The 23,962-nt window shown below is 37.3% G+C and overlaps 1 protein-coding gene across 1 annotated transcript in view; it reads right to left on the bottom strand.

Moving 5' to 3' along the window:
* Nucleotides 1–9,715: 9,715 nt before the first annotated feature.
* Nucleotides 9,716–23,962, bottom strand: part of ARHGAP42 (Rho GTPase activating protein 42) — a 392,107-nt gene continuing 377,860 nt past the window's right edge. Inside the window, exons 23-24 of the mRNA XM_007938080.1 lie at nt 9,989–10,068; nt 9,716–9,804 (exon numbers count right to left, since the gene is read on the bottom strand). Of these exons, the coding sequence (XP_007936271.1) occupies nt 9,716–9,804; nt 9,989–10,068 (169 nt within the window). The remainder of the gene's footprint in view (nt 9,805–9,988; nt 10,069–23,962) is intronic.

Below are 23,962 nucleotides of genomic sequence, written 5' to 3'. Positions count from 1 at the left end.
TTTGAACTGCCAGCCTTCTGGTTAGCAGTCAAGTGCCTTAGGTATTATGCTACCAGAGCTCCTGGGGCTAATACTAGTATATCCAAAATACTGCATTACTGTTAACACCAAACACCAGGCTACAGATAACACATAGACAACTGAGAAGATCAGATGGGGTGTCAGTGAAGGGGAATATACTCTAGACCAATGATAGATTCAGCCGAGGCTAATCTTGCACAGATACTGGTGACACAAAATAATCACAATTACTACAGAAACAACAGCAGACAGACATAGAGCAACCCATCGTAGACAGCCAGACACTGTGGGAGAGAGATCCACTGGATCTGCCGACTCAGGACCATAGTATTAAGGGACAGCAGGTACAATTGTCACAAAATACATAAAAGTCTTGTTCTACAACCTACTCTGGTGAGTAGCAACTGGGGTCTTAAAAACATCTGAGTGGCCATCTAAGATGCAACTTATGGTCTCCTCTCATTGGAAGCAAAGAAGAGAAGTAAACCAAGGCCATTTAGAAACAAGCAACCCTAGGACATGATGGACCTCAAGACCCGAACTCGATGATGTCTTGCTACCAATGCCAACCACTGAGGAAGGGATGCAAACTGGAGAGACTGGCTAGTGGGAGGAAAAATGTGGAACAAAATCCAAAAACACAATAATGACCAGAATTACCGGTCAGATGGAGTCTGGTGAGACCTCCAAGACTATGGCCCTGGCATACATATTGGGCCTGCGATAAAACTCACTTCCAAGGGCTGGCCCTCAGCCCAACAGTAAATAAAACTTACATGCATAACACTCAACCCAGGGCGATTCATCTACCTATTCTATGGAGAAACATCTCGTGGAGCAATTGGCTTTGGGGCACCAGAAGGACAATAGTCACATGGAAGAAAAGCTGGACAAACAGGAGTGCATAACTAAGAAGGGCATAGGGAGAGAGGGGTTACAAGGAAGGGAGAGGAGGAGAGTGGGTTAGGGTTGGGGATGGTAATTGGGGAATGAAACCGAATATACATGAAATGTTGATTATAAAGCAAATTCTGCTCTGTAAATTTGCACCTAAAGTACAATTTTTTTAAAAAAAGCATTATTTAATTTGTTAATGTAGTTTAAGGCTTCACTGGTTCTTCTGGCATTTCTATCAAAAAGTTACAAACTCAAACCTGAAGTTTTTAATAATACAGCAGGCTGGGTCTTAACTTTTGTATCCTGCTTCGTGTGTACCCATTAGGGAAGATCATCCCAATCAGGGAAAACTCTGTGTACTTAGGCTTTTCTTAATCAGTGTGCATGACAATTTTCCTTCTCCACACATTTTTGAAATTGATAGTCAGGTTACAGACTAATGCTGAAAACTAGTTTAGACTAAGTCCTTTCCAAATCTTGCTTTGAAAAGCCCCGAGAATTCTATGGAGATGCCAGAGTGGGTATGGGCCTGCTGCATGTCCAGGGAGGCCATTTATTTATATTCTCTTGAACTCTTTCTCTTAGACACATGTGCAAACACACAGACTAGTATTTTGGTTCTTTCTTTCTTTTTTTTTTTTTTTTAACATATAAGTTTCCTAATAAGATTTATTTGAGGAAATGATTCTTCTCCAGTTGCTTCAAAAACATGTTTGAAAGCACTTTTAACTGGGCAATTGCAAGACAACTTATGACTCTGACATTCTGTGTAGAATCTGCTTCTCTGTAGATAGATAATGCGGAGAATATAAAAATCTATAATGAGGACTGGGAGATACATGCTATTAATTTCTTCTTTCTAGCCCAGGCTGCCATAGGGAATCTTTTTCAGTAGACTGGTTTTTGGTACTCTGGAGAGGTAGAATGCTCCAGATAGTTCATTCATCACAAGTAGAGTCCTACTGAATTCCATAATTGGTTCATGTGCTCAAAACACCCAGAAACAGTATTTATAATCATATCTTTTCAGAATTTACGTCCCCAAAGACATCTTATATGTAAATGTTTCAAAAGTTCTCATCTACATCCTTTTTTCACAGCAATAACTTGTGTAATAAATTTAGTATTTTTGCTTCTCAATGCTGTGTATTTTCAATTTTAACAGCACAGCTTCTTTGGCTCAAGAAATTAAATCGTTAAACTTTACATAAATTTTCTATATGTGGATTTTTAAAAATTAATGGCTTAGAAAATTAAGTTCTCCAACATCATCCCCAAAGCACACAGCACTATCAAACAAGTGTTTATAAGTCTAGCAATGAGATGAGCAAATTTATGCTTAATTTCTGCTCTTGAGAGCATATAATGTTCATGTGTGTGTGTGGGTATGTTTCCCCATCAATAAATAACTTTAGGGCAGAATGATGCATTTATGAGATGACATAGGTGGGTTTGAACGTCCGACCTTGTGGTTAACAGGTAAATAAATGCCTTAACCACTGCACCACCAGAGCTTCTTTGGAGAACACCTACTCCTCATTTATCAACTGTCTCATTATCCAACATTTTGCATTTATGACAAAATTAAAAAATGTACTATTTTGGCATTAATGACATATGTTTGGCAGTAATGATGCCAAGTTTCTTATTTTTATTATGTTAAAGGTAAGAATCCCATTCACTATTCCTGAGTAGGAAGCCAAACACACAATGTATACAAACAACACAAGTAACATTCCACAACCATGTTCTCTAAAGGTTTTATAATGATTTCTCCTTTATTATTGAACCCATTCATTTAATGAAAGGGCTTTACCCTGCTAGATACCGAGCTTGTTCTGGTGCCAGGAATTCTGTGATGAACAGGGGACACATTTTGCACACAGAGATAACAATTTAGTGGCTAAACAAGTGAAAGTACTTAAGTCTTTCAACAAAAGGGCCTTAAATTCCAAAAAAAGATGTCAAGAGTCTTCCAGTTCATGTTACTGTTTGTAGCTAGTTTTCAGGTTATTTTTGTTTTCACTTTTAACTTATTCAGACAGTTTTCTACTAATGTCTTCTGTTCCAGCTTGATCTTTGGAACCCAACCATGTCAATAAGTGAGGAGTGCATACACTTCTATAAAGAGAATTTATCTCTTCTTTCCCATTTTATTTATATGAATAGAATTTATTCAATCATGTATTTATATCAATATGGATACAAGGACATTTATTTTATATATTGGGTTTATCCACTAGTCCATTATTTGTTTTCTTGCTCAAATTTGGAGCTAGTTTTTATTACTTCTAAAATACTGATTATAAGGGATTCCATTCAGGTCAATTCTTTCAAACCGATTATTCTCAAATAGTAGTTCATCCGTAACTATCTCTAACATTTAACCTAAAATGGTCCTTTTCTGCTTAATCATATTGGATCTGATTCCTATTACTCTATTTTTTTCGCAACAGGTCATGTGTTGTGAATATCACAGTTGTGTCTCCTTTATACTGAGGAAAACTATGACCCCATTATTAACCTCTAACGCTTAGCTTTCACAAGGTGATTTGCTGTAGTCTAATATTCTATTTAGCAATGCAAAATAAATATATGATTTTTTTTCCTTGATATACAGAAGCAAAATTTTAGCTAAAAGTCAAATAATGACCAGGAAGGTCATAAAACTAAAAGAAATCCAAGGGAACATTGTACATTCATAGTTCTTCATACACACTTGCAAGTTTTTACCAATATATATTTTCAGGTAAGCATGCAGTCCTTTTAAATTGGCATTTTGTTTATTGCTCATTCACTTCTTTTCTCTATAGAAAATCAAGAGGCACTAGCTTTAACATTTTCCTAATCTTTCACAATGCCAATCTGTCAGGAAAAGTTATCATATTCTGTTATGATTTTCCATTCAGCCACACCCAAAAAGATCCAGTATAGTACTAGTATCTTTTTTTTTTCCTACATGAATCCAAGGCAAGTGCCCTCTAACACAGTAGGTCTTTAAGTACAAAGACTAAGGTAAAATACGCTTACAAAGTTTATTTTTAAAGTATTTAGAATCTAAGATAAACATACGTTAAAAGCATCGTGGCAATTTAGACTAGGAATAACACAAGGTTATTTACATGTTTGTGTATGTGTTTATTTACATATATATGTATGTATGTACACAAAGTGCAGATAAATACAGAAATACTACAAAATAAACAAAAAATTCAATATGATAATTTATTGACAATCATTTTCATCATATTATTAATTTCTCATGTTAATGAATGCAAAGAAACTCCTAGTATTGAAATATTATATCTAAATATTCAACTTTTATATAAACCATAGTACCTCAAATTTTAGCAGTATATAAATAGGATTCTGGATTAAAAAAAAAAAAAGCAGTCATCTTCCCTGCCAAATTCCCTAATTGTAAAGGTTTCATCTCAGAGTTCAAGAAGACTTGAAATCAGAATCTTTAACATGCGGTGACATCTCAGATTTTAACCATAATCCACGTGCAGGCAATGTCCTTAGATCAGTCTGACGGTGTTATTCTCTGTGAAAAGAAGTTGACTGAGGACACAGACACAGATAGAAAACCTCTGACATCCTGCCACATATTGACCAATGCACAATTTTAATTTAAGAGACAATAAGTGTATTCAAGACAAGGTTGAGCTGCTCTCACCCTAGAAGAGTAGAAGCAGTAGGAACACTGAGAGAGGCGGTAGATGGTACAAAAGGGAGAATAGTGGTCATTTAATTAAGATGATCTTGGCAGTCCACTTAGTCCCTCCCTCCCTACATTACTTTAGTTTCTCAAGTAGCCTTGGACACCAGCATCTTGGAAGATATATTTATGTGTGCAATATCTGAAAATTGTCCCTGCTTTTTGGAACTCCTCATTAAGTACAGATTTCATTTCTTGCTACAGCCCTCCAAACTTAGCATCTCTCTCATGAGTGCCTGGGGAGAAGTGATGACCCACTGGACTCCCAAACCCATACAATGGCTTCTAAACATTGGTATAGGGTATGCATATCTGTTGTCTGCCAAAACCTTTGTGTAATGCCACCAACATTTTTATTTGGGATTCCTTATTTAAAACAGTGGGTGAAGTTGCCTTAAAAAAAAAAAAAAGTAAAATCTTACACACCAAATTATAATATTGATCTAATTTTTTCAAAGTCCATGTCATCCATAAGCCTGAGTTTTCCCAAGATTATGATCAAGTAGAATATGCACATTTGAAGGAGAGGGAAAATGGTAACAAAGGATGGAGACTGATTTATTCAGAGATGTGGGACTCTTTGATACTATTAGTCTGGATAAAGAGGAGACAGTTAGGACCTAGACTGTTGGGAAAGACTATCCTCATTTTAAAGCAGTGTTTTGATTTCAAGAGAACAAAAAAAAGATAGAAGGCAAAGTTAAACAGAAATTTCCATCCTGAATGGGAAATCTCAAGTTAAGAGGAAAATAACTTCCAGATAATAGCTAAGCTTTTGCTTTTTTTCTTTACCTGGAAGTATGACTTTGGGGTCCCTCTCAGTAATGTTAGACTTTGGGAATAGTTGCAAATGACAAATATAGTCTAAAACCAAAGAACAGTATCTGTTCCTAAAATGGGCTGCTTCTAACTTTTCTCAATAAAATATAAATCACGTTGGGGTCCATAATGCTAATTAAGACATCCTGCATACACAAAAAATAGAGGGTACAAAATGAAGTTGTGTGAGGAAAGACTCTGGAGGATTCTTCTAAACCAACATCCATGTGAGTGACGTCCTTTTGACTTCAGACACAGACCTGAAGGAACAGGCTACAGTGAGAGATTAACAGGTTGCCATCCCCAGAGTCTTGGTGCCAGATTTTTTTCCCTACAGTGCAGTGGATTTTAGAAAACAAGCTATGATATTTTAAATTGATTAGCATAGAATAAGATTAAAATGAAGACCATTATGTTTCTTTATTTTTCCCATTTGGGATTTTAAGGTACGTTTTGTTTCTTTCCACCATCCCTGTAAGACCAAGCCAGTGAACCACTGTTGAGAAACCTGGTTATACTCATTCACATCACAAAGCATAGAGAAGAAATAGGAAAACCACTTGCACCAACAAGGAGAAATGGCAGTTCCTCACATGGGCTTTATAGGAATGCAAAGATTATTTTACTTTACAGACATTTAAATATAACAGAATAACAAAAAATTCTTCAGTTGACTGACTGGTTTCTATAAAGTTGATGTACTTAACAGTAAAACACAAGAGTCACCTGTTAAATACAGAAATGTTTTGTACTGAAGGATATTTTCACATAACACACAAGAGAATTAACTTAGGCTCATCAATCTCACTTTCATACTGATTGTACTGTAAACAGGGATTAGGGTGACCTATGTTGCTGTGTTTCTAAGGGAGGGATGTGGCTATTCTGTTTTCACATTGCCTCTAAAAGCTATGGTTCTATTCTTGAAATCCTGTTACAATTTTGAATATGACCCACTCCCAATGCCTGCTTTACCTTCCTGTGGAACTAATATTCATTATAATTTAGTGCAGATGTACTGATTTACTTGATGCTCATAAATACTTTATCTGTAGGAAACCTACTTTGTCGAGAAGAAGCTTTAGCTTGTCTCCACCATATAGTCAAAATTAAGAAAAAAAAATCATCCCTCAAATTTGAAAGGATAAAAACTTCGAAGGAAAGGAAAATTTGCGCAAATATTTTGTAGAGTGTTTCAGGAGAGGGACTACAGTAAGTACCACCATAATGCATGTGTTACCATTAGAAAGGAGGAAAACTGGGCTTCCTATGTGACCGTGTCCAACATCAGTGGAATCAGCTCACAGGCAACTCAGAGGTAGGAACTCTCTGGTCTGTATTAAAGTAAAATGAAGATTGAGAACATCTGAGATTTCTTTATGTAGCAGCAAGTGAACTGGGAATCTCAATCAATGGAATCAAGTTGGTCTTTGCGTGAAAAACAATTTGCTTTAAGAGGTTTTAATCTGGCAGGATTCTACATGATCGCAAGGGAGTTTAAGTTGAGGTGCCATATAGAATAAGGAACTGGCAGAGGAAAAGTACCTTCTGTTCCAGCAGAGGGTAATTAAGGTATCAGCAATGCTGGTATTATCACTAAGGGCCACCAAAGACCTCAAAAAAAGAAAATAAAAATAAAAATAAAATTCTGGCCTGGTTAGCAGTCAAATACCTTAGGCAATGTACCACCAGAGCCCCATACCAAAGACCTAGACATCACTACTACCTAATGTACAGAGATCAACAGCAGGACATAAAAGAAAAAGAAAAACCTTGGTCAGCTTTTTTTTTTTCATTACATTATTAATTTTTATAACAGGATATTTTTCATTTAACTTGAATACACTGATACTAGTTTCTGGTTGTGACTCTCTTCCTATTATTTCCTTTACTTTTTAATTCTAATACATTACTTCATTTTTAATTTAAAAAGTATAACTGTAATGAGGTGTAGCTGTATATTTGTGTGTGGTGTATGTATGTGTAATTTCCCCAGAAACAGTCATTTGAAGTAGATGAGATTCAGATTACAGAATATAATGCCACGTAGTAAGTGATTTACGAAGTCAATACCTGAGTGTCTACACAGTGAGGAAGTCTGAAGTAAGAGTAAGACATCATTGCCAAGTAGGCTAGGGCTATGGCAGGTAACCAGGTTTTTGGAATCTTGAAGAGAAGAAAGGCTCTTTGCCACATGTAGATATTTACAATGGAAGCAATGGTTGTTGCAAGACCAAATGTTGATGGCATTTATAAATAGGCAGCAAACACCTATTTCTATGCTCCATAAATTCAGTGAAATTCCTAATAAAAGGCTGTAAACTGAATGACATAAAATCATGTACATATTTTATTCCTGCCATACTTGATAAAACAATTTAAAACTGTGGTTTGAAATAATCTAGGAATCCTGTACCTTTGTGTTTATAACTGTTTCAATTAAGCATAGGCTTTAGATTTAGAAGATAAGCCACAACATTTAAAATTAATTTTAAAATTAAAATTAATTAGCAAAGAATAAGATTAAAGTGAAGAATGTTATGTTACTTTATTTATTCTATTTGGGATTGCAGTTTCCCTACCGGTATTTCCAAGAAACATCTCTAACATTTGTAGAAGAGGATCTCAAAAGCCAAAATTGGATATCAACAAACTACTCTGATGCGTTATAGAGTTACATATTGTATCTTTTTATATTGTGCTTCCCCAACATTTTGTTATTGTTATCAAGTGGCACTGAGTCAGCTCCAAATCATAGTGACCCTATGAATAACAGGAGGAAATGTTGCGTGGTCCTATGCCTTCCTCACAATTGTTGCCATGTTTGAGCACATTGGTGCAGCCTCTGTATCAATCCATCTACTTTACCAAGTATGATATCTTTCTCCAGCCATTGGTCCCTCCTGATGACATGTCTAAAGTAACTGAGAGGAAGTTTTACCATCCTCACTTCCAACACACGGTTTTACTATGATTATAATTAAACTTTTGTGATGCCCATATAATACTATCAGTAGAAGATATGTACATATGATTTATCAGTATTTAAATGTTAATGCCATAAAATTTGATATGAACTTCCCAAGTTGTGAAGATAGTTTTATACACACTCTAAACCAGGGATCAGCAAGCTATAGCCTATGAGCCCAATCTGACCCACCAATGCTTTTGTATGGCTCATGCACTAAGAATGGTTTTTCATTTTTAAACAGATGATTTTTTTAAGTCAAAATAGCATAATATTTCATGACACATGAAAATTATTATGAAATTTAAATTTCAGTACACATAAATAAACAATTAGAACATATTTATGCTCACTTACTTATATATTGTTGATGGCTGTTTTTGCACTACAGTGGCAGAGTTGAGTAATGTGACAGATACCATAGGGCCCACAAAGCCTATCAGGCCTTATAGAAATAGTTTGCCAACCTCTGCTCTAAATCTATGGAAGGTATCTGGAATGCTGGATGAATTGTTTGCAGTGTAATCAGTGTATGAACTAATCTGGATTATTTTACAGACATGATATACATTAGCCCTTTTGAATAATATCTACTTGGGAAACAAAAATAAATGTGTGATTAAAAACAAAAGACTTACTCTATTGAAATGTTTAGGACCAGCAAAACAATCATACATAAAAGATAGGTATTTTTAAGAAAAAAATAATAAACGAACAGTTTAAATTACATTTCAAAGTAATGATTTCAAGGTTCCTCAGAGAATGCTAGGTGGTAAAAGATTGCAAAATTCTTATAGAAACATTGTGGAGATTGCAATCAATGTCATGAAACAAATGATTATGAATTATTGAATGGAAAACCAATTTGCTCAGTAAACTTTCACTCAAATCACAATAAAAAGTTAAAAAAATATTCTTATACCACATTTCTGGTTTCCATATTTCTGGGATATAGTGCTTAATAACAGTATTTCCAATTCTGCAATTACTATGGAGGAGACATTGTAGAGTTACTTATTATTTGTGAAAACAAAACAAAACAAAACAGGTATCTTTAAATAAGAAACCAGACAATAAAAGAGTGGCTATAAATTTAAACTGTGGTTTTTTTTTTTCCTTTTTTTCTTTTTCTATTAGTAGAGAGCTACATAGTCTGCTGGTATAGAACTTGATAGAAATTGACTGTTTTCATTTAGTGGGCTCATCCCATATCTGTGTCAGATAAAATCATAGCACTTATTATTTGTTCCCATGGATACCATGAAGATACTGCCATCCACTAAATAGTGTTAGAGGAAGACAACATAATTTTCTGGGACTAGTCCTGTTTTGCCTTCATAAGTTGCCTTTAACCATCCTGGTTCCACTGATGGGTACACTGGCCAAAAAAAAAAAGAGAGGAAAAAAAAAGTCACCCAATTATCATTAGCTTCAAATAACTATATCAAAAAAACATGTAAAAATGTGCCAACAAGGCTTCTTACTTCAGACTTTACTACCACATTACTCTTTCTTCCTCCACAAGATTTATGAACTTGGGTGATGGGAATAGGGGTACTTACCATTAGAAAATATCGCCCCCTGCGGGAAGGAGAGCTCATGGCTGTGCTCTGCTTTACAGGAATACATGGCTTTGGCTTGGCTGAAAGATTAAGAAATAATTTGTAAAAATTGTAACACTCAACTTGAGTACTTGAGTGTTATTAAAGAAGTTGATTAATATTTAATTGTAATTGGAGTATAATATACATATAGAATGTGCACATGTAAGTATACATAAGTGCATTTCACAGATTGAACAAACACACCCATATAGCCAGCATCCAGATCAAGAAACTGAATTACCAGCACAAGAAAAGCACTCTTATGTTTCCCAGACGGCTGTATTCAAATTTCTTGTTATAGATAAGTGATCTCTTCCATGTTGCAACCGTTTGTTGACATCTCAGTGATACCTCCTGACTTAAAAATGCATAGACTGACTTTGAAGAATGTTATTATTTGTTAGTGTACTTCTAAATATGCTGTTTTCACAGCTATGTAGAAATGAAAGTTCATAGGGTATCTTAAAGCTTTTTTATTTTTTATCTGCACTGTCATTTGCAGACCATCAGGGATGGGATTCAACAACTTAAATGCTTAGAGGTATGGTAAAATGGTATAAGAAAAACACTGGAATTAGTCAATGACAAATGGCAACCACAACTGGCCTACTATCAGGAATACAACAGGGATCAATGGGAACTTTGAAAACCAGAGAATATATGCATTTTCTAAACAGAAAAGCTAACATTAACCTTCCAACATCTATTTAATGAGAATTCAGGCTGTATGTGGCCAGATCCTCTACTTTTTTAACACAAGTCAGAATTTCAGCATTTTATATTCAATCTTCTGATTTAAAGCAACAATGATAAAAACCACATTTGAGCTAACACAAAAGCCATCATAGTCACTAGTTAAATCACCTTTTCTTTGCTGCCCTAGCAGCATTGTGGTTAAAGTGCTCGGCTGCTAACCAAAAGGTCAAGGTTCAAACCCATCACCCTCTCCGAAGGAGAAAGATATGGCATCTGCTTACATAAAGATTACAGCCTTGGAAACCGTTTGGAGCAGTTCTACCCAGTCATATAAGATTGCTAGCTCTGGTAACATAGTGCCTAAGGCACTTGACTGCTAACCAGAAGGCTGGCGGTTCAAACCCACCAGCCACTCCTTGCAAGGAAGGTTGGGCAATCTACTTCCATAGTGATACTGCCTAGGAAACCCAAGGAGGGGTTGATTTGGGTTTGACTTGATGGCACATAATAACAACAACAACATGAGTTTGAAAAGATTCAATAGCAAAAGGTTTGTTTTTTTGATATATTCAATTACATTGGAAGGGTATGCAACATAGCTTAACTCTACCCACTCCTCACCATCTCTACCACAACCAGAGTATAGTCAATACCATTTCTGGCTGGGTTGACTGAATAGTTTTCATAACTTCTAAATATTCTAGATTTCCTCTTTAGTCCCTTTCCATTTATTCTCTTACAGTTGAAAATCCCAACTTAAATGATAAAGCCTCATTCTGGAAACCTAGGGATAAGATGCAAGGTCTAGCTCCACCCAGGGAAAATAAATCATTTTGGACTTGTACTGTAACACTGCTGCTTTGGCAGAGCTGCAGAGGGCAAATACTGCTGATGGTTCTTTGTAGGTAAAATGCTGAGAGCTCAAGGAGGAAAGAAAATTTGCCTTGTGGGTGATTTTGAACAGGTTCACCAGATCAAGTTACTTCCCTGATAACAACCCTTCACCTAATTTCTTGCTCTGGTCTACAAAGCAGGCCATGATCAGGGGCCTTCTAGGCTCGCCTGTCTCTTTTTGCACCTCCCTTTGCTCACTATACTCCAGCCACACCAGCCAAGTCTTCTCTTTCTCACACATGTCAAACTCCTTCCCACACATCAGGCTGGTGTTTCTAGCTGAACCCTCTGCATCAGCTGCTTTCCTCTTGATCTTCATATGACTGTGTATTTCAGGCTTATCTGAAATTTCATGAAGTCATAAATGTGTCTTCCTTGATATAAAATAGCTGCCCAGGCAACTATCATATCCTCCTATTTTAACTCTGCATGGTATTATCATCTCTTATTGAGTTGTTATGGGTGATACTTTTGTTGTGTCTTCCCCAAGTAGAATGTAACCTCCATGAAATTAAGAACCAGACCTTTTCTGTGTATGACTATATCCCCAGTGGCTGGAAGGATGCTGATGCTTAGTAGTAACTCAGTAAATATTTGCTGATGAAAGAATGGCAAAAAGGGAATAGATGCTTTAGGCTTTTTATTTCCATATACTGAGTCCTTTCAAAGGTTCAAGGCACACTGTCTTTCCTCCTTGAGCATTTTTACCTACAAAGAACCATCAGCAGTATTTGTCCTCTGCAGCTCTGCCAAAGCAGCAGTGTTACACTAACCAAAATAAATAAAAACCCCACAAACTCATTGCCATCGAGTTGGATTTGACTCATAGCGAACCCTCCTTGGTTTCTGAGGCAGTATCACCAAGGAAGCTGATTGCCCAATCTTCCTTCCGAGGAGTGACTGGTGGGATTGAACCAAAATGCCTTGGGCACCACACCACCAAAGCTCCTAGTGCTACACTACAAGTCCAAAATGATTTCTTTTCCCTGGGTGGAGCTAGACCTTGCATCTTACCCCTGGGCTTCCAGACTAGGCTTTATCACTTGGGATTTTCAAATGACAATCTGAAGACAGGAAAGCTTATAGAAGAAAATTCTGGACTTGTTCCGAGAGTTGGTGTTATATGGGCTGAATCTCAACCTGCACTTTCAGAAAGTTTGTAAGGGGAACCTGCAGCAGGCAGATTTGGGAGTGACTATTTGTCCACATATTACTTGGTTCCACCATCAACACCAATGGAAGCAGCAGTCAAGAAATCAGACAACATATTGCACTGGTAAATCTGTTGCAAAAGACTGCTTTAAAGTGCCGAAGAGCAAAGATGTCTCTTTGAAGACTAAGGTGCGCCTAACCCAAACCATGGTAGTTTCAATTGCCTCATATGCATGTGAAAGCTGGACAGTGAATAAGGAAGACTGAAGAAGAGTTGATGCTTTTGAGCTGTGGTGTTAACCAAAAATACTGAAAGTACCATGGACTGCCAGAAGAACTAACAGATTTGTCCTGGAAGGAATGCAGCCAGAATGCTCCTTGGCAGCAAGAATAGCCAGACTTTGTCTCACCTACTTTGGTAATATTGTCAGAAGGGATCATTCTCTGGAGAAAGATATCCTGCTTGGTAAAGTGGAGGGTCAGCAAAAAAGAGGAAGACCCTCACTGAGATGGATTGACACAGTGGCTGGAACAATGGGCTCAGGTGTAGCAAGGATTGTGAGGCAGGCACAGGACCAGGCAGTGTTTCATTCTGTTGTGCATAGGGTTGCTATGAGTCAGAGCTGACTCGATGGAACCTAAGAACAACAGCAATTTGCCCACATAGTTCCCCTTCTCAATGAAACTCAGTCAAAGGAAGAATTGAGCACAGTGAAGGATAAGGGGTTCACACTACAGAACAGCTGTGTGTGTGTGTGTGCATAGAAAGCACACATGTGCATGTGTTGGTGGGGGTGGTGGATGAGGATGCGACCAAGTCCTAAAGACTTCTAAGAAACAGACTATGGTCATCTGGAGTAGAAAGCATATTAGTTTTCCTATGAATCTTCTAGCCAAGAAGAGTCATTTAATCTAACAATATAGTAATTCCAGACTATAGTGTTGCTGCTCTAAAAATATGACAAGATTTTTTTAAAAATCAAATTTTCTAACAGCAAAAATTTCATTTTGATAAACATGAAGCTTTACTACCTTAAATCATTAACATAAATAAGAGATCCATAAGAAAACAATTTATTTAGTTATAGAAATGATTAAGGTATAGGATTTGCTATGATGTAAGTTTTGAAAGGACAACTTAATTTACAACCAAATTCTTTTTATTAATATTTCAGACATGAATGTTTTCTGTATGGTATTTTATGAGACTGGATTAGGTTGTGGTACAGGAGGTGTACAGAATAATTGTAGCACTTGAAAAAAAAAGGTGTTACTCAATGTGTCAAAAATACCCAGCATAAAATAATATCTGACTTTTCAGTTATCTGTGGCCATGACTAACCAAAACCCACATTCATTGCTGTTGAATCAATTCCAACTCATAGTGACCCTATAGGACAGTAGAACTGATAAGGTTTCCAAGGTTGTAAACCTTTACAGAAGTAGAATGCCTCATCTTTCTACTGTGGAGTGGCTGATGGGTTCAAACCACTGGACCTTTGGTTAGAAACCAAATGCTTGAACCACTGTGCCACCAATTCTCCTTTGTGCACATGACTACACAGGTCTTCCACTGAGATCTGTAACTATAGGTGTTAACTATAGGTCTGCAGAGAGCTTTGATGATTTAATGTAGGCTGCTGTGACAGTGAAGTTTTCTCTCCAGGTGCTAATGCCTCCTCTTTTACTGCTTTGGTCTATTGAAGAGGATGTGAAAATAACACTGTCGCCTATTGTGTCTTTCTTCAGAAGATTCTAATATCTCTTTGAAAAGGATTTTTGAAAGTCTGGCCTCTTACTGCATGGGAGAGTAATATAATGACATCCACAGCCTTGAAAGCCATTCTTTTTCCCTTATTACCAGGAAGATGATCTGTACACAGCTTCACTCCTAATTCTAAACACTGTCTAATGCTGATGAGCAAACACACATAGTTTTGATAGGGTTAATGTGCAGATTCACCCCTGCTACCTTGACAGGGTCTCTATGAATCAGAATCAACTCTTTGGCAATGGGTATCTTGATCATATAGGAAATTAAAGCCTTACCAAATCAAAATTGAGACAATGTTTTCTGCAGAGCCACTTGGCAATAATATACACATATATTGTGTATACTGCTGAGAATTTCACTTCTGAATGGAATAGGAATGGACACAGATAGAGTTACAAATATGTCAAAACTGTAATATATATAAAAAAGGTAAAAGACTCACAATCTAAGTGTTCAGTAGAGGATTTAATAAATCGTATGAATCATATTTTGTTTTTGTTGCTTTGTGCCACTGAGTTGATTCCAGAATAGAGTGGCCTTATAGAACAGAGTAAAATTGAAGTGAAAACTGAATAACAAATATGAGAACTGTCTTGTAAGGTTCCTAAGGTGTAATCTTTACAGAAGCAGATATTCAGGTCTTTTCTCCCATGGAATGACAGTGAGTTTGAACCACGACATTTTCAGTTAGAATCCAACTGCTTAACCATTGCACAACTAGGACTACTTTATTTTATGTATAACATTTAATTAATATTTTTATTAAAAATATGTATTTAAAAAAAAAAGAAAAAAAACAAGCCCACTGCCGTTGGGTGATTCTGACTCATAGCAACCTCCATTGGTTTTCCAAGGTTGTAAATCTTTACAGAAGTAGATTGCCCCGTCTTCCTTCCACAGAGTGGTTGGTGGGTTTGAACCACCAACCTTCTGGTTAGCAGTCAAATGCCTTAGGCACCAGATCACCAGAGCTCCTTTTAAAATATGTATAGATACCTTTAAAATATACATAAATGTTTATATATATTTAAATGTACAACTAATTTATAATTATTATGTAATAAATAAATTTATGGTACAATGAAGTATCAGGCAGGTACTGCAAATAATGCTATACAACAACATGTCACAATGAAACAGTATTAGTGTGTAATGAAAATATTTACAGACAAATTTGTCCCTGAAAAAACTTTTAAATTGCCCGTGTCAATCTGCCAATACACCAAATTTTTTTTTTTTTTTTTGAAATTTCTTAAAATTAGTTACATGTTCTTTTGATAGTTTTTGTCAACAAGCACTGGCTGTTTCCAGCTTGGATGCTCACATGGGCAATGGATGCCTCCATGCTAAAGAACTACCACGTGAAAGGAGTATTTAGATTAGAAGTTGCTTATATCAAAGGCAAATATATTGCAACTCCAGTGAAAATGAAGTGAAAGTGAGTAACAATATTTTTAAATTTATAAAAGTGCACATTCTCCCCATTAATTCAACAATTTTATTAAGCATCTACTCTATGTTTGTTGTGCATTACAGTAAGGACAATATAGGGTACAATGAACAACACCTTGCATGGTTCCTTTCTTGTACATTTATAATGGGGTAGTGGTTCTCAAAGCGTGTTCAAGGGAAGCTGCCTACTATTAAAGGGGTTATGTGTAACCATTTTAGAGGATCGGCAAAGTTAAAATTATTTTCATAATAATACTGAATGTTATTTGCCTTTTTTACTTCCATATATACAGTTGAGTTTTTGAGGCTTCATCATGTACAATATACTACTATTATTCAAACTTAGGCACCAACCACTAAAGCCAAATATGTAGAAACTGAAGATTTTTACCATCTTTTGCAGTCTAAAATTGACAAAACATGCCTTCAAGATGCATTGATAATTACTGGTCAGTGGAATGCCAAATGCAGAAACAAAGAAGATGCATCAGAAGTTGTAAAGCACAGCCTTGGTGACAGAAATGACACCACAGATAGCATGCTAGAACTTTGCAAGACCAATGATTTATTCATTACAAATACATTTTGTCACCAACATAAATGTCTACTATACATGTTGATCGCACCGGATAGGATACACAGAAATCAAAATAGTACAACTGTGGAAAGAGATGAGGAGAAACTCAGTATCAGCAGTCAGAAACAAGGCCAGCAGCTGACTGTGGAACAGACCAGCAATTCCTCACAAGCGAGTTTAAGTTGATGCTGAAGAAAATTAAAACAAGTCCACTAGAGTAAAAATATGACCTTGATTATATCCTGCCTGGATTTACAGACCATCTAGATTTGACATATTCAACACCAGACAAGCTGTGGCATGGCATCAAGGACATGATACATGAAGAAAACAAAGGGCCATTAAAAAGACAGGAAAAGAAGAGAAGACCAAAACACATGTCAGAAGAGACTCTGAAACTTACTCTTGAAAGGAGAATAGCTAAAGTGAATGGAAGAAATGATGAAAAAAAAGTACTGAACAGATTTTAAGGAATGGCTCAAGAAAACATAGTTAAGTATTGTAATGAAATATGCAAAGAGAAAATCAAAAACAAATAACAAGTTCAGCATTTCTCAAGCTGGAAGAAATGAAGAAAAAACTCCAGCCTCAAATCATGATACTGAAGGATTCTAAGGGCAAAGTATTGAACAATACAGGAAGCATCAAAAGAAGTTGGAAAGTATAGAGTCACTGTCCCAAAAGAAACTGGATGACATTCAACTATTTCAGGAGGAAGCATATGATACAGAAACAATGGTACTGAAGGAAGAAGTTCCAGTTGCTCTGAAGGAATTGGCAAAGCAAAGCTCTAGGAATTGACAGAATACCTACTAAGATGTTTGAGCAAATGGATACAATGCTAGAAGCACTTGTTTGTTTATGCCAGTACATTTCAAACATAACTATATTGACTAAAAGAAATTCATGTTTGTGCCATTCCAAGAACGGTGACCCAACAGAATGTGGGTCAATATTGACCCACATCATAAATTTATAACATTGGTCAATTTATGATATTGACCAATATCATAAATATCACAAGCAAATAAAATTTTGCTGAAAATGATTAAACAATGGTTGCAGTAGAGCTGCCAGAAATTCAAGCCAGATTCAGGACAGATTGTGGAACAAGGGATATCATTGGTGACACCAGATGGATCTTGGCTGAAAGCAGAGAATACTAGAAAGATGTTTACTTTTATTGACTATAAAAAGGTATTCAACTGTGTGGATCATAAGGGACTATGGATAACACTGCAGAAGCAAAGAAGAGTGCAACAAAACAAAACAAAACAAAAACCCAAGGGCATTTGGAATCAATCAGCCATAGGACACAAGGGCCCTTGAGAACAGAAGAACTAGATGACGTCCGGCTACCAATGCCAACCACTCAGGAAAGGATCAAATCTGAAGATCTTGGATACATGGATCAAAATCCAAAAACTCAATAATGAACAGAATTACTGATCAGATGGAGTCTGGTGAGACCCCCAATACTAAGGACCTAGAATACATTCTGCACCTGGAATAAAACTCACTCCCAGGGGCTGGTTCTCAACCCAGTAGTTAACAAGATGTACATGCAGATCACTCAACCCAGGGGGACCCACCCACATACTCTATGGAAATACATCTCTTGGAGCAATAGACCACGGGCCACCAGAGAGGCAACATTCACATGCAGGTAATACAGGACAGAAGGAATGCATAACTATGAGGCACACAGGAGGAGGGTTATTGGGCAGGGAGGGGAGGAGACTGGGTTAGGGTTGGGCATGGTAAATGGAGAATGAAACTTAGTGTACATGTTCCATTGAATGTAAAACAAACTCTTAAAAAAAAAAAAAAGAAAGAAATCAAAATGCTGTATTGCAATGGCAAATCTGTTGTAAAAGACCTCTTGTAAAGTGCTAAAGAGCAAATATGTCACTTTGAAGAGTAGGTGTGCCCAACCCAAGCCATTGTCTTTTCAAAAGCTTCATATTCATGTGAAAACTGGATAATGAATAAGAAAATGTGGAGAAGAATTGATGCCTTTGAATTATGGTGTTGGCAAAGAATACTGACTAATTTGTCTTGGATGAGGTATGGCCAGAAAGTTCCTTCGAAGTGAGGATGGTGAGACTTTGCCTCTTGTTCTTTGGTCATGGCGTCAGGAGGAAGCAGTCTCTGGAGATGGCTATCATGCTTGGTAAAGCAGAGGGTCAGTGAACAAGAGGAAGACTCTCAATGAGCTAGATTGACACAGTGGCTGCAAGAATGCATAGCAAATATTGTGAGGATGGCAGAGGGCCAGGCATTGTTTCGTTCTGTTGTACATAAGATCGATATGAATTGGAACCAATTCCATGCCGCCTAAAAACAACTAACAACACGTTTCACAAATTTCATCCCAAAGGGTTGGTTGTTCTCCTCCTCCGTAACCTCCTGGAAAAAGCCACTTGAATTATCTGTTAAGGTGCATCTCAATGTGCAATGACCGCAGAGACCTTGCAGTGTCTCCAAAAGGCATTACTTTGCCATTCTTCAAGGCAATCCACTAAAATCCCCCAACTGTCTCTTTCTCAATCATGCCTTTTCTTCCTGTTACCTCTACTAGTTCCATCATCTTTCAAGATTCAATTCAAAGGTAACCCTGATTTCCTAGAAAGAACATAAAATAGGCATGTAGGAATCAGTGAAGTTAGTCAGGGAAAAGACCTGGACTTCTCATCTGTTGTTCAGTTCCATTTAATGGTGCACAAGAGTATCAAGTGTTATTAATGTATCAGTTAGGGGCCTGAATGTCTTAAGCAAGCAGTTTTAGTAATAACTATCATAACTGTTATTACCATGGTGGCTTAGTGGTTAAAGCATTCAACTGCTAACCAAAAGGTCAGCATTTTGAACACATCAGCCAGTCTCTCTGTGGGAGAAAGATAGGCAATCTGCTTGTGCAGAGATTTATAGCTTTGGAAACCCTATGGGGCAGTTCTACTCTGTCCTGTAGGGCTGCTGTGAGTTGGACCAACTCAATTGCAGTGGGATTACTTTTTGGTTTGACGTTGTAGAGACCACGTGCTGAGCTTTAAATACATTAAATTTATTATTTAAATACATGATTTCTGTACATGAAGCACATCATTGTGAATACACACAGCAATCTGACCAAAACAGAGTGAAGATCTTCATTTTATAAAGGACACAGATATCCAAAATGTAGCTCCAAGGTTATACAACCAGGAAGTGGAAGAGCAAGAATCTGAATGTGAGTCTGTCTTTCTCTGCAGTTCATTCATGATCCTCTGTGCCTGTCCCAAGTGACAAGTACTGACAGTGTTGTGAACTGGCTGACAGAGAAAGATTATAACCCTCAATGTACCATCACATGGGCTCTAAGTTTATGCTGAAAGTGCTTGAGAAGTTGATTTGGAGTTTTTAGAAGTAAAAGCATATTAAAAACATGTAGGTTGCTTGTTGAACATCTGTGTGTATATCATATGACAGCTTTTGTATTATTAACAACTTTATTAATACGTTGTTTTTTCTTAAAGCTCTGTGTGATTGCCTCTTTGATTACAATACTTGAGTTCTTAAACCAGAGTGAAATGATAGTTTCCTAATAAAAAGGCTCCATCTAGTGGAGCAATTCAGTGATATAGAAAAACAGACAGAAATACCTAGAAGTGTTGTTGTTAGGGGCTAATTAGTGAACTGTCCACTCACAGAGATCCCCATGTGATCGAGTAGAACTGCCCCAGAGGGTTTTCAAGGTTGTACTATGAGTCAGAACTCACTCGATGCCAATGTGTGTTAGTTTTTTAATCTTTACAGTAGCTGATTGCTACTTCTTTCTCCTGAGGAGACGCCTGGTGGGCTCAAACCATCAACATTTCAATTAGCAGTTGAGTACTTAACCACTGTGCCACTAGGGCTCTTTAAGGAAAGGGTCTGAAAATGACCTTCAAATCTCCAGAAATGATGTTTGCTTTGACATGCAGTGTGTCTCATAAAACAGAAGAAGATGCTGAAAGTAGAGGTAAGTTGCTCTAGGATCTGCTATATAAATAAGAGTCTTACTTTCTGCCAGTAAGGTATCAAAGTGACTTTACTCTGAGAAGTTAAAAAAAAACAAAACAAAAACCAACTAATGCATGAGTGCCCTTACTAAGCTTTAGATGAAACTAAGAAGTATTTGAAGGTCATCATTATCCCTAGTCATGGCCCAGTACTGTGTAGGTGCTTAATAAAGACTTGAAGAATGTATCCATATACTTTTGTAATGTTGATAAAAATAATGCCAAAACCAGAAAAACAAACTCACTACCATCAGGTAGCAACTTCTCCTTGGATTTCTGAGGCAGAAAGTAGATTGCCCAGTCTTTTTTTCCAAGAGGTGGTTGGTGGGTTTGAACTGCCAGCCTTCTGGTTAGCAGTCAAATGCCTTAGGCATTAAGCCACCAGAGTGCCTGATAAAAATAATAGGATTGAATAATATTTAAAAGAACTATATAGCAGTACTTCAATTATCTGTGGTTCCTTTGCTTCATAATTTCAATTATCTATACCATGGGAGCTCTGGTAGCATAGTGCCTAAGGCACTTGACTGCTAACCAGAAGGCTGGTGGTTCAAACCCATTAGCCACTCCTTGGAAGGAAGATGGGGCAATCTACTTTCATAGTGATACTGCCTCGGAAACCCAAGGAGGGGTCGCTATGAGTTGGGTCTGACTTGACGGCACATAACAACAACAACAACAGACAGAGGAAGCTCGAAAATATCTCATGACATCCAAAAGAAAAATAAAGATTTGTTTACTCATTTATATGCTATTTCTTTTTTAAACAATAAGTATTCATTGAATCCTGCCTCTCTGCTACCAGTGTACTGGTTTCTGGGGTTAAAAAAAAAAAAAAAAAGACAGAAATCTTCTGCCCTTATGAAATTCCTTTATTTAGTCATACTCAAAAACCAAAGCAGAATCAGATTAGAATCAGATTATAAGAACCCATTTGGACCATGAGAAGACAAAAGCAGGAACTTTAGAAGCAAGCAAAATAAATAGCAACATAATGTAACAACTCATATCCTTTTTTTTTATATATAAATATCTTACTTGGATGAAAATTATGGAGCAAATTCATTTTCCATATAGTAGGTCATATATACTTTGTCTCATGACATTGACTATAATTTACCAGAATGCAATATAACTCCTCTCCCCTTCCTCCCCACAGTTACCTCTTCCCTGTGTCCTTCCCTCCATATACTCCTGCCTGTGTCCTTCCCTCCATGCACTCCTGTCCGCTGAGCTCTCTCCCTGTGCATACACAGCCCTTCTATTCTCCTATGATTGCTGTCTCCAAGGAGTGTATCTACCGAGTGTAAATGTTCAGCTCATATGTTTGTCTTTTGTTTGGCTGGAAGCCACAGGAGTAGGTTCAATTCCAGACCTGAAGGGCAGCTAGGAGCCATAGTCTCAGTGGTTCCATCAGGCTCTATCAGACCAGCAAACTTGGTCCCTTTTTTTTTTTTTAAATCAGTTTGAGTTTTGTTCCACATTGTTCTCTCACTCTATCCAGGATCTCCTACATAAATCCCTCTCTGAGTGGTTGACACTGGTAGCCATGCACCATCTAGTTCTTCTGGTCTCATAGTCATATAGGGTGAGAATCACATGGTGTATCAGTCACTTGGACTAATTGTTTCCATGAATTTTTGTTTTTCTTCATTCTTCTTTGCACTGGATGAGGAGAGACTCATCGTTGCATTTAGATGGCTGCTTGTGAGCTTTTAAAATCCCAGTCGCTATTTGCCAAAGTAGGAGGTAAAACAATGTTTTGTGTAGTATGTTATGCCAACTGAGGTTGATGTCCTTTGCAACTATGGTCCTGAGTCCACAGGTCACTACTTGCTCCATCTGGGTAGCTGGCTATGGCCAAGGAGTGACTAGAACTTTGTCCTTTGTCAGCTCTACTATATACCAGGGAATTTTTACAGAACATACCAATACACTTGTAGAAACATCGTCTGCCAACCCTATACATGGTCACACTCCTCCCCGCACAGACAAACCTAATAGTTCACCTGTCCACCCATCTATCCACCCATAGGTCAATGTTTGCCTTCACTGACAACGCAGTACTACATGTGTAAAAGGGTTCATCTTTATTGTCTGTACCTCCCATGCACCTCTCTATGTCTTCCTCTTCCTTAATGCCTCCGTGTTGATCACTCACATTTGGTATGTTGCCCTTCTCTTCACCTAAATCAATACTTGTCTCTACCTATCTAGCAGTGTTCTCTCCCCTGCCCTCTTTGTAACCCCTGGTTACCAAAAAAGAAAATTTCCTTCCATATATAAACCTTTCCTTGACTTTTACAATAATGGATTAATACAATATTTGTCCTTCTGTGACTGACTTATTACACTCAGCATAATGTCCTCCAAGTTCATCCACGTTATGTGGTGTTTTGCAGACTCTACATTATTTTTTAGGGTTGCACAGTATTCCATTGTGTGTGTGTACCATAGTTTGGTTATCTATTCTTCAGTTGATGGACATCCTCACAACTCCTCATAAGCAATATTATGAAAAGTGGAGAAAAGATTGAAATTTTCAAAGACTTCATTCACATTGCTTGGTTCTACAATGGACGCCAATGGAAGCAGCAGTCAGGACATCAGATGACATATAGCACTGGGCAAATTGGCTGCAAAGAACCTCTTTCAAGTGCTGAAGAGCAAAGATGTCTTCTTGAGGACTAAGGTGTGCCTGACACAAGCCATGGTATTTTCAATTGCCTCATATGCATGTGAGAGCTGGATAATGAACAAAGAAGACTGAAGAAGAATTGATGCTTTTGAGTTGTGGTGTTGGTGAAAAATGCTAAAAGTACCAAGGACTGCTGAAAGAACTAACAGTTCTGCCCTGGAGGAAGTACAGCTAGAATGCTCCTTGGAGGCATGAATGGCCAGACTTCATCTCACATACTTTGGTCATGTTGTCAGAAAAGGACTATTACCTGGAGAAGAATGTCATGCTTGGTAAGGTGGAGGGTCGATGAAGGGGGGAAGGCCCTCTACTAGTGGATTGAGACAGTGGCAGAGGCTATGGAGTCAAGTATAGCAAAAATCATGGAGCTGGCTCAGGACTAGGCGGTGTTTCATTCTGCTGTGAATAGGGTCGCTATGAGTCAGAGATGACTTGACGGCACCTAACAACAACAACAACTATTGTAAAAAGTCAAGAAAGGTTTGTATGCAGAAAGAAATATTCTTTATCAAGCAAATGGCAACTGTAAGAGAGCAGGAGTGGCAATACTAATTTCTGATCAAATTGACTTTAAGACAAAAACCACCATACGAGACAAAGAAGGACATTATATAATGATTAAAGGATCAATTGAACATGAAGATATAAC

The sequence above is a fragment of the Orycteropus afer genome, unplaced genomic scaffold (genome assembly GCF_000298275.1).
Source record: "Orycteropus afer afer isolate SDZICR_OR568_19922 unplaced genomic scaffold, OryAfe1.0 scaffold00047, whole genome shotgun sequence".
Classification (NCBI taxonomy): domain Eukaryota; kingdom Metazoa; phylum Chordata; class Mammalia; order Tubulidentata; family Orycteropodidae; genus Orycteropus; species Orycteropus afer.
This window is presented reverse-complemented; position numbering and strand designations above follow the sequence as displayed.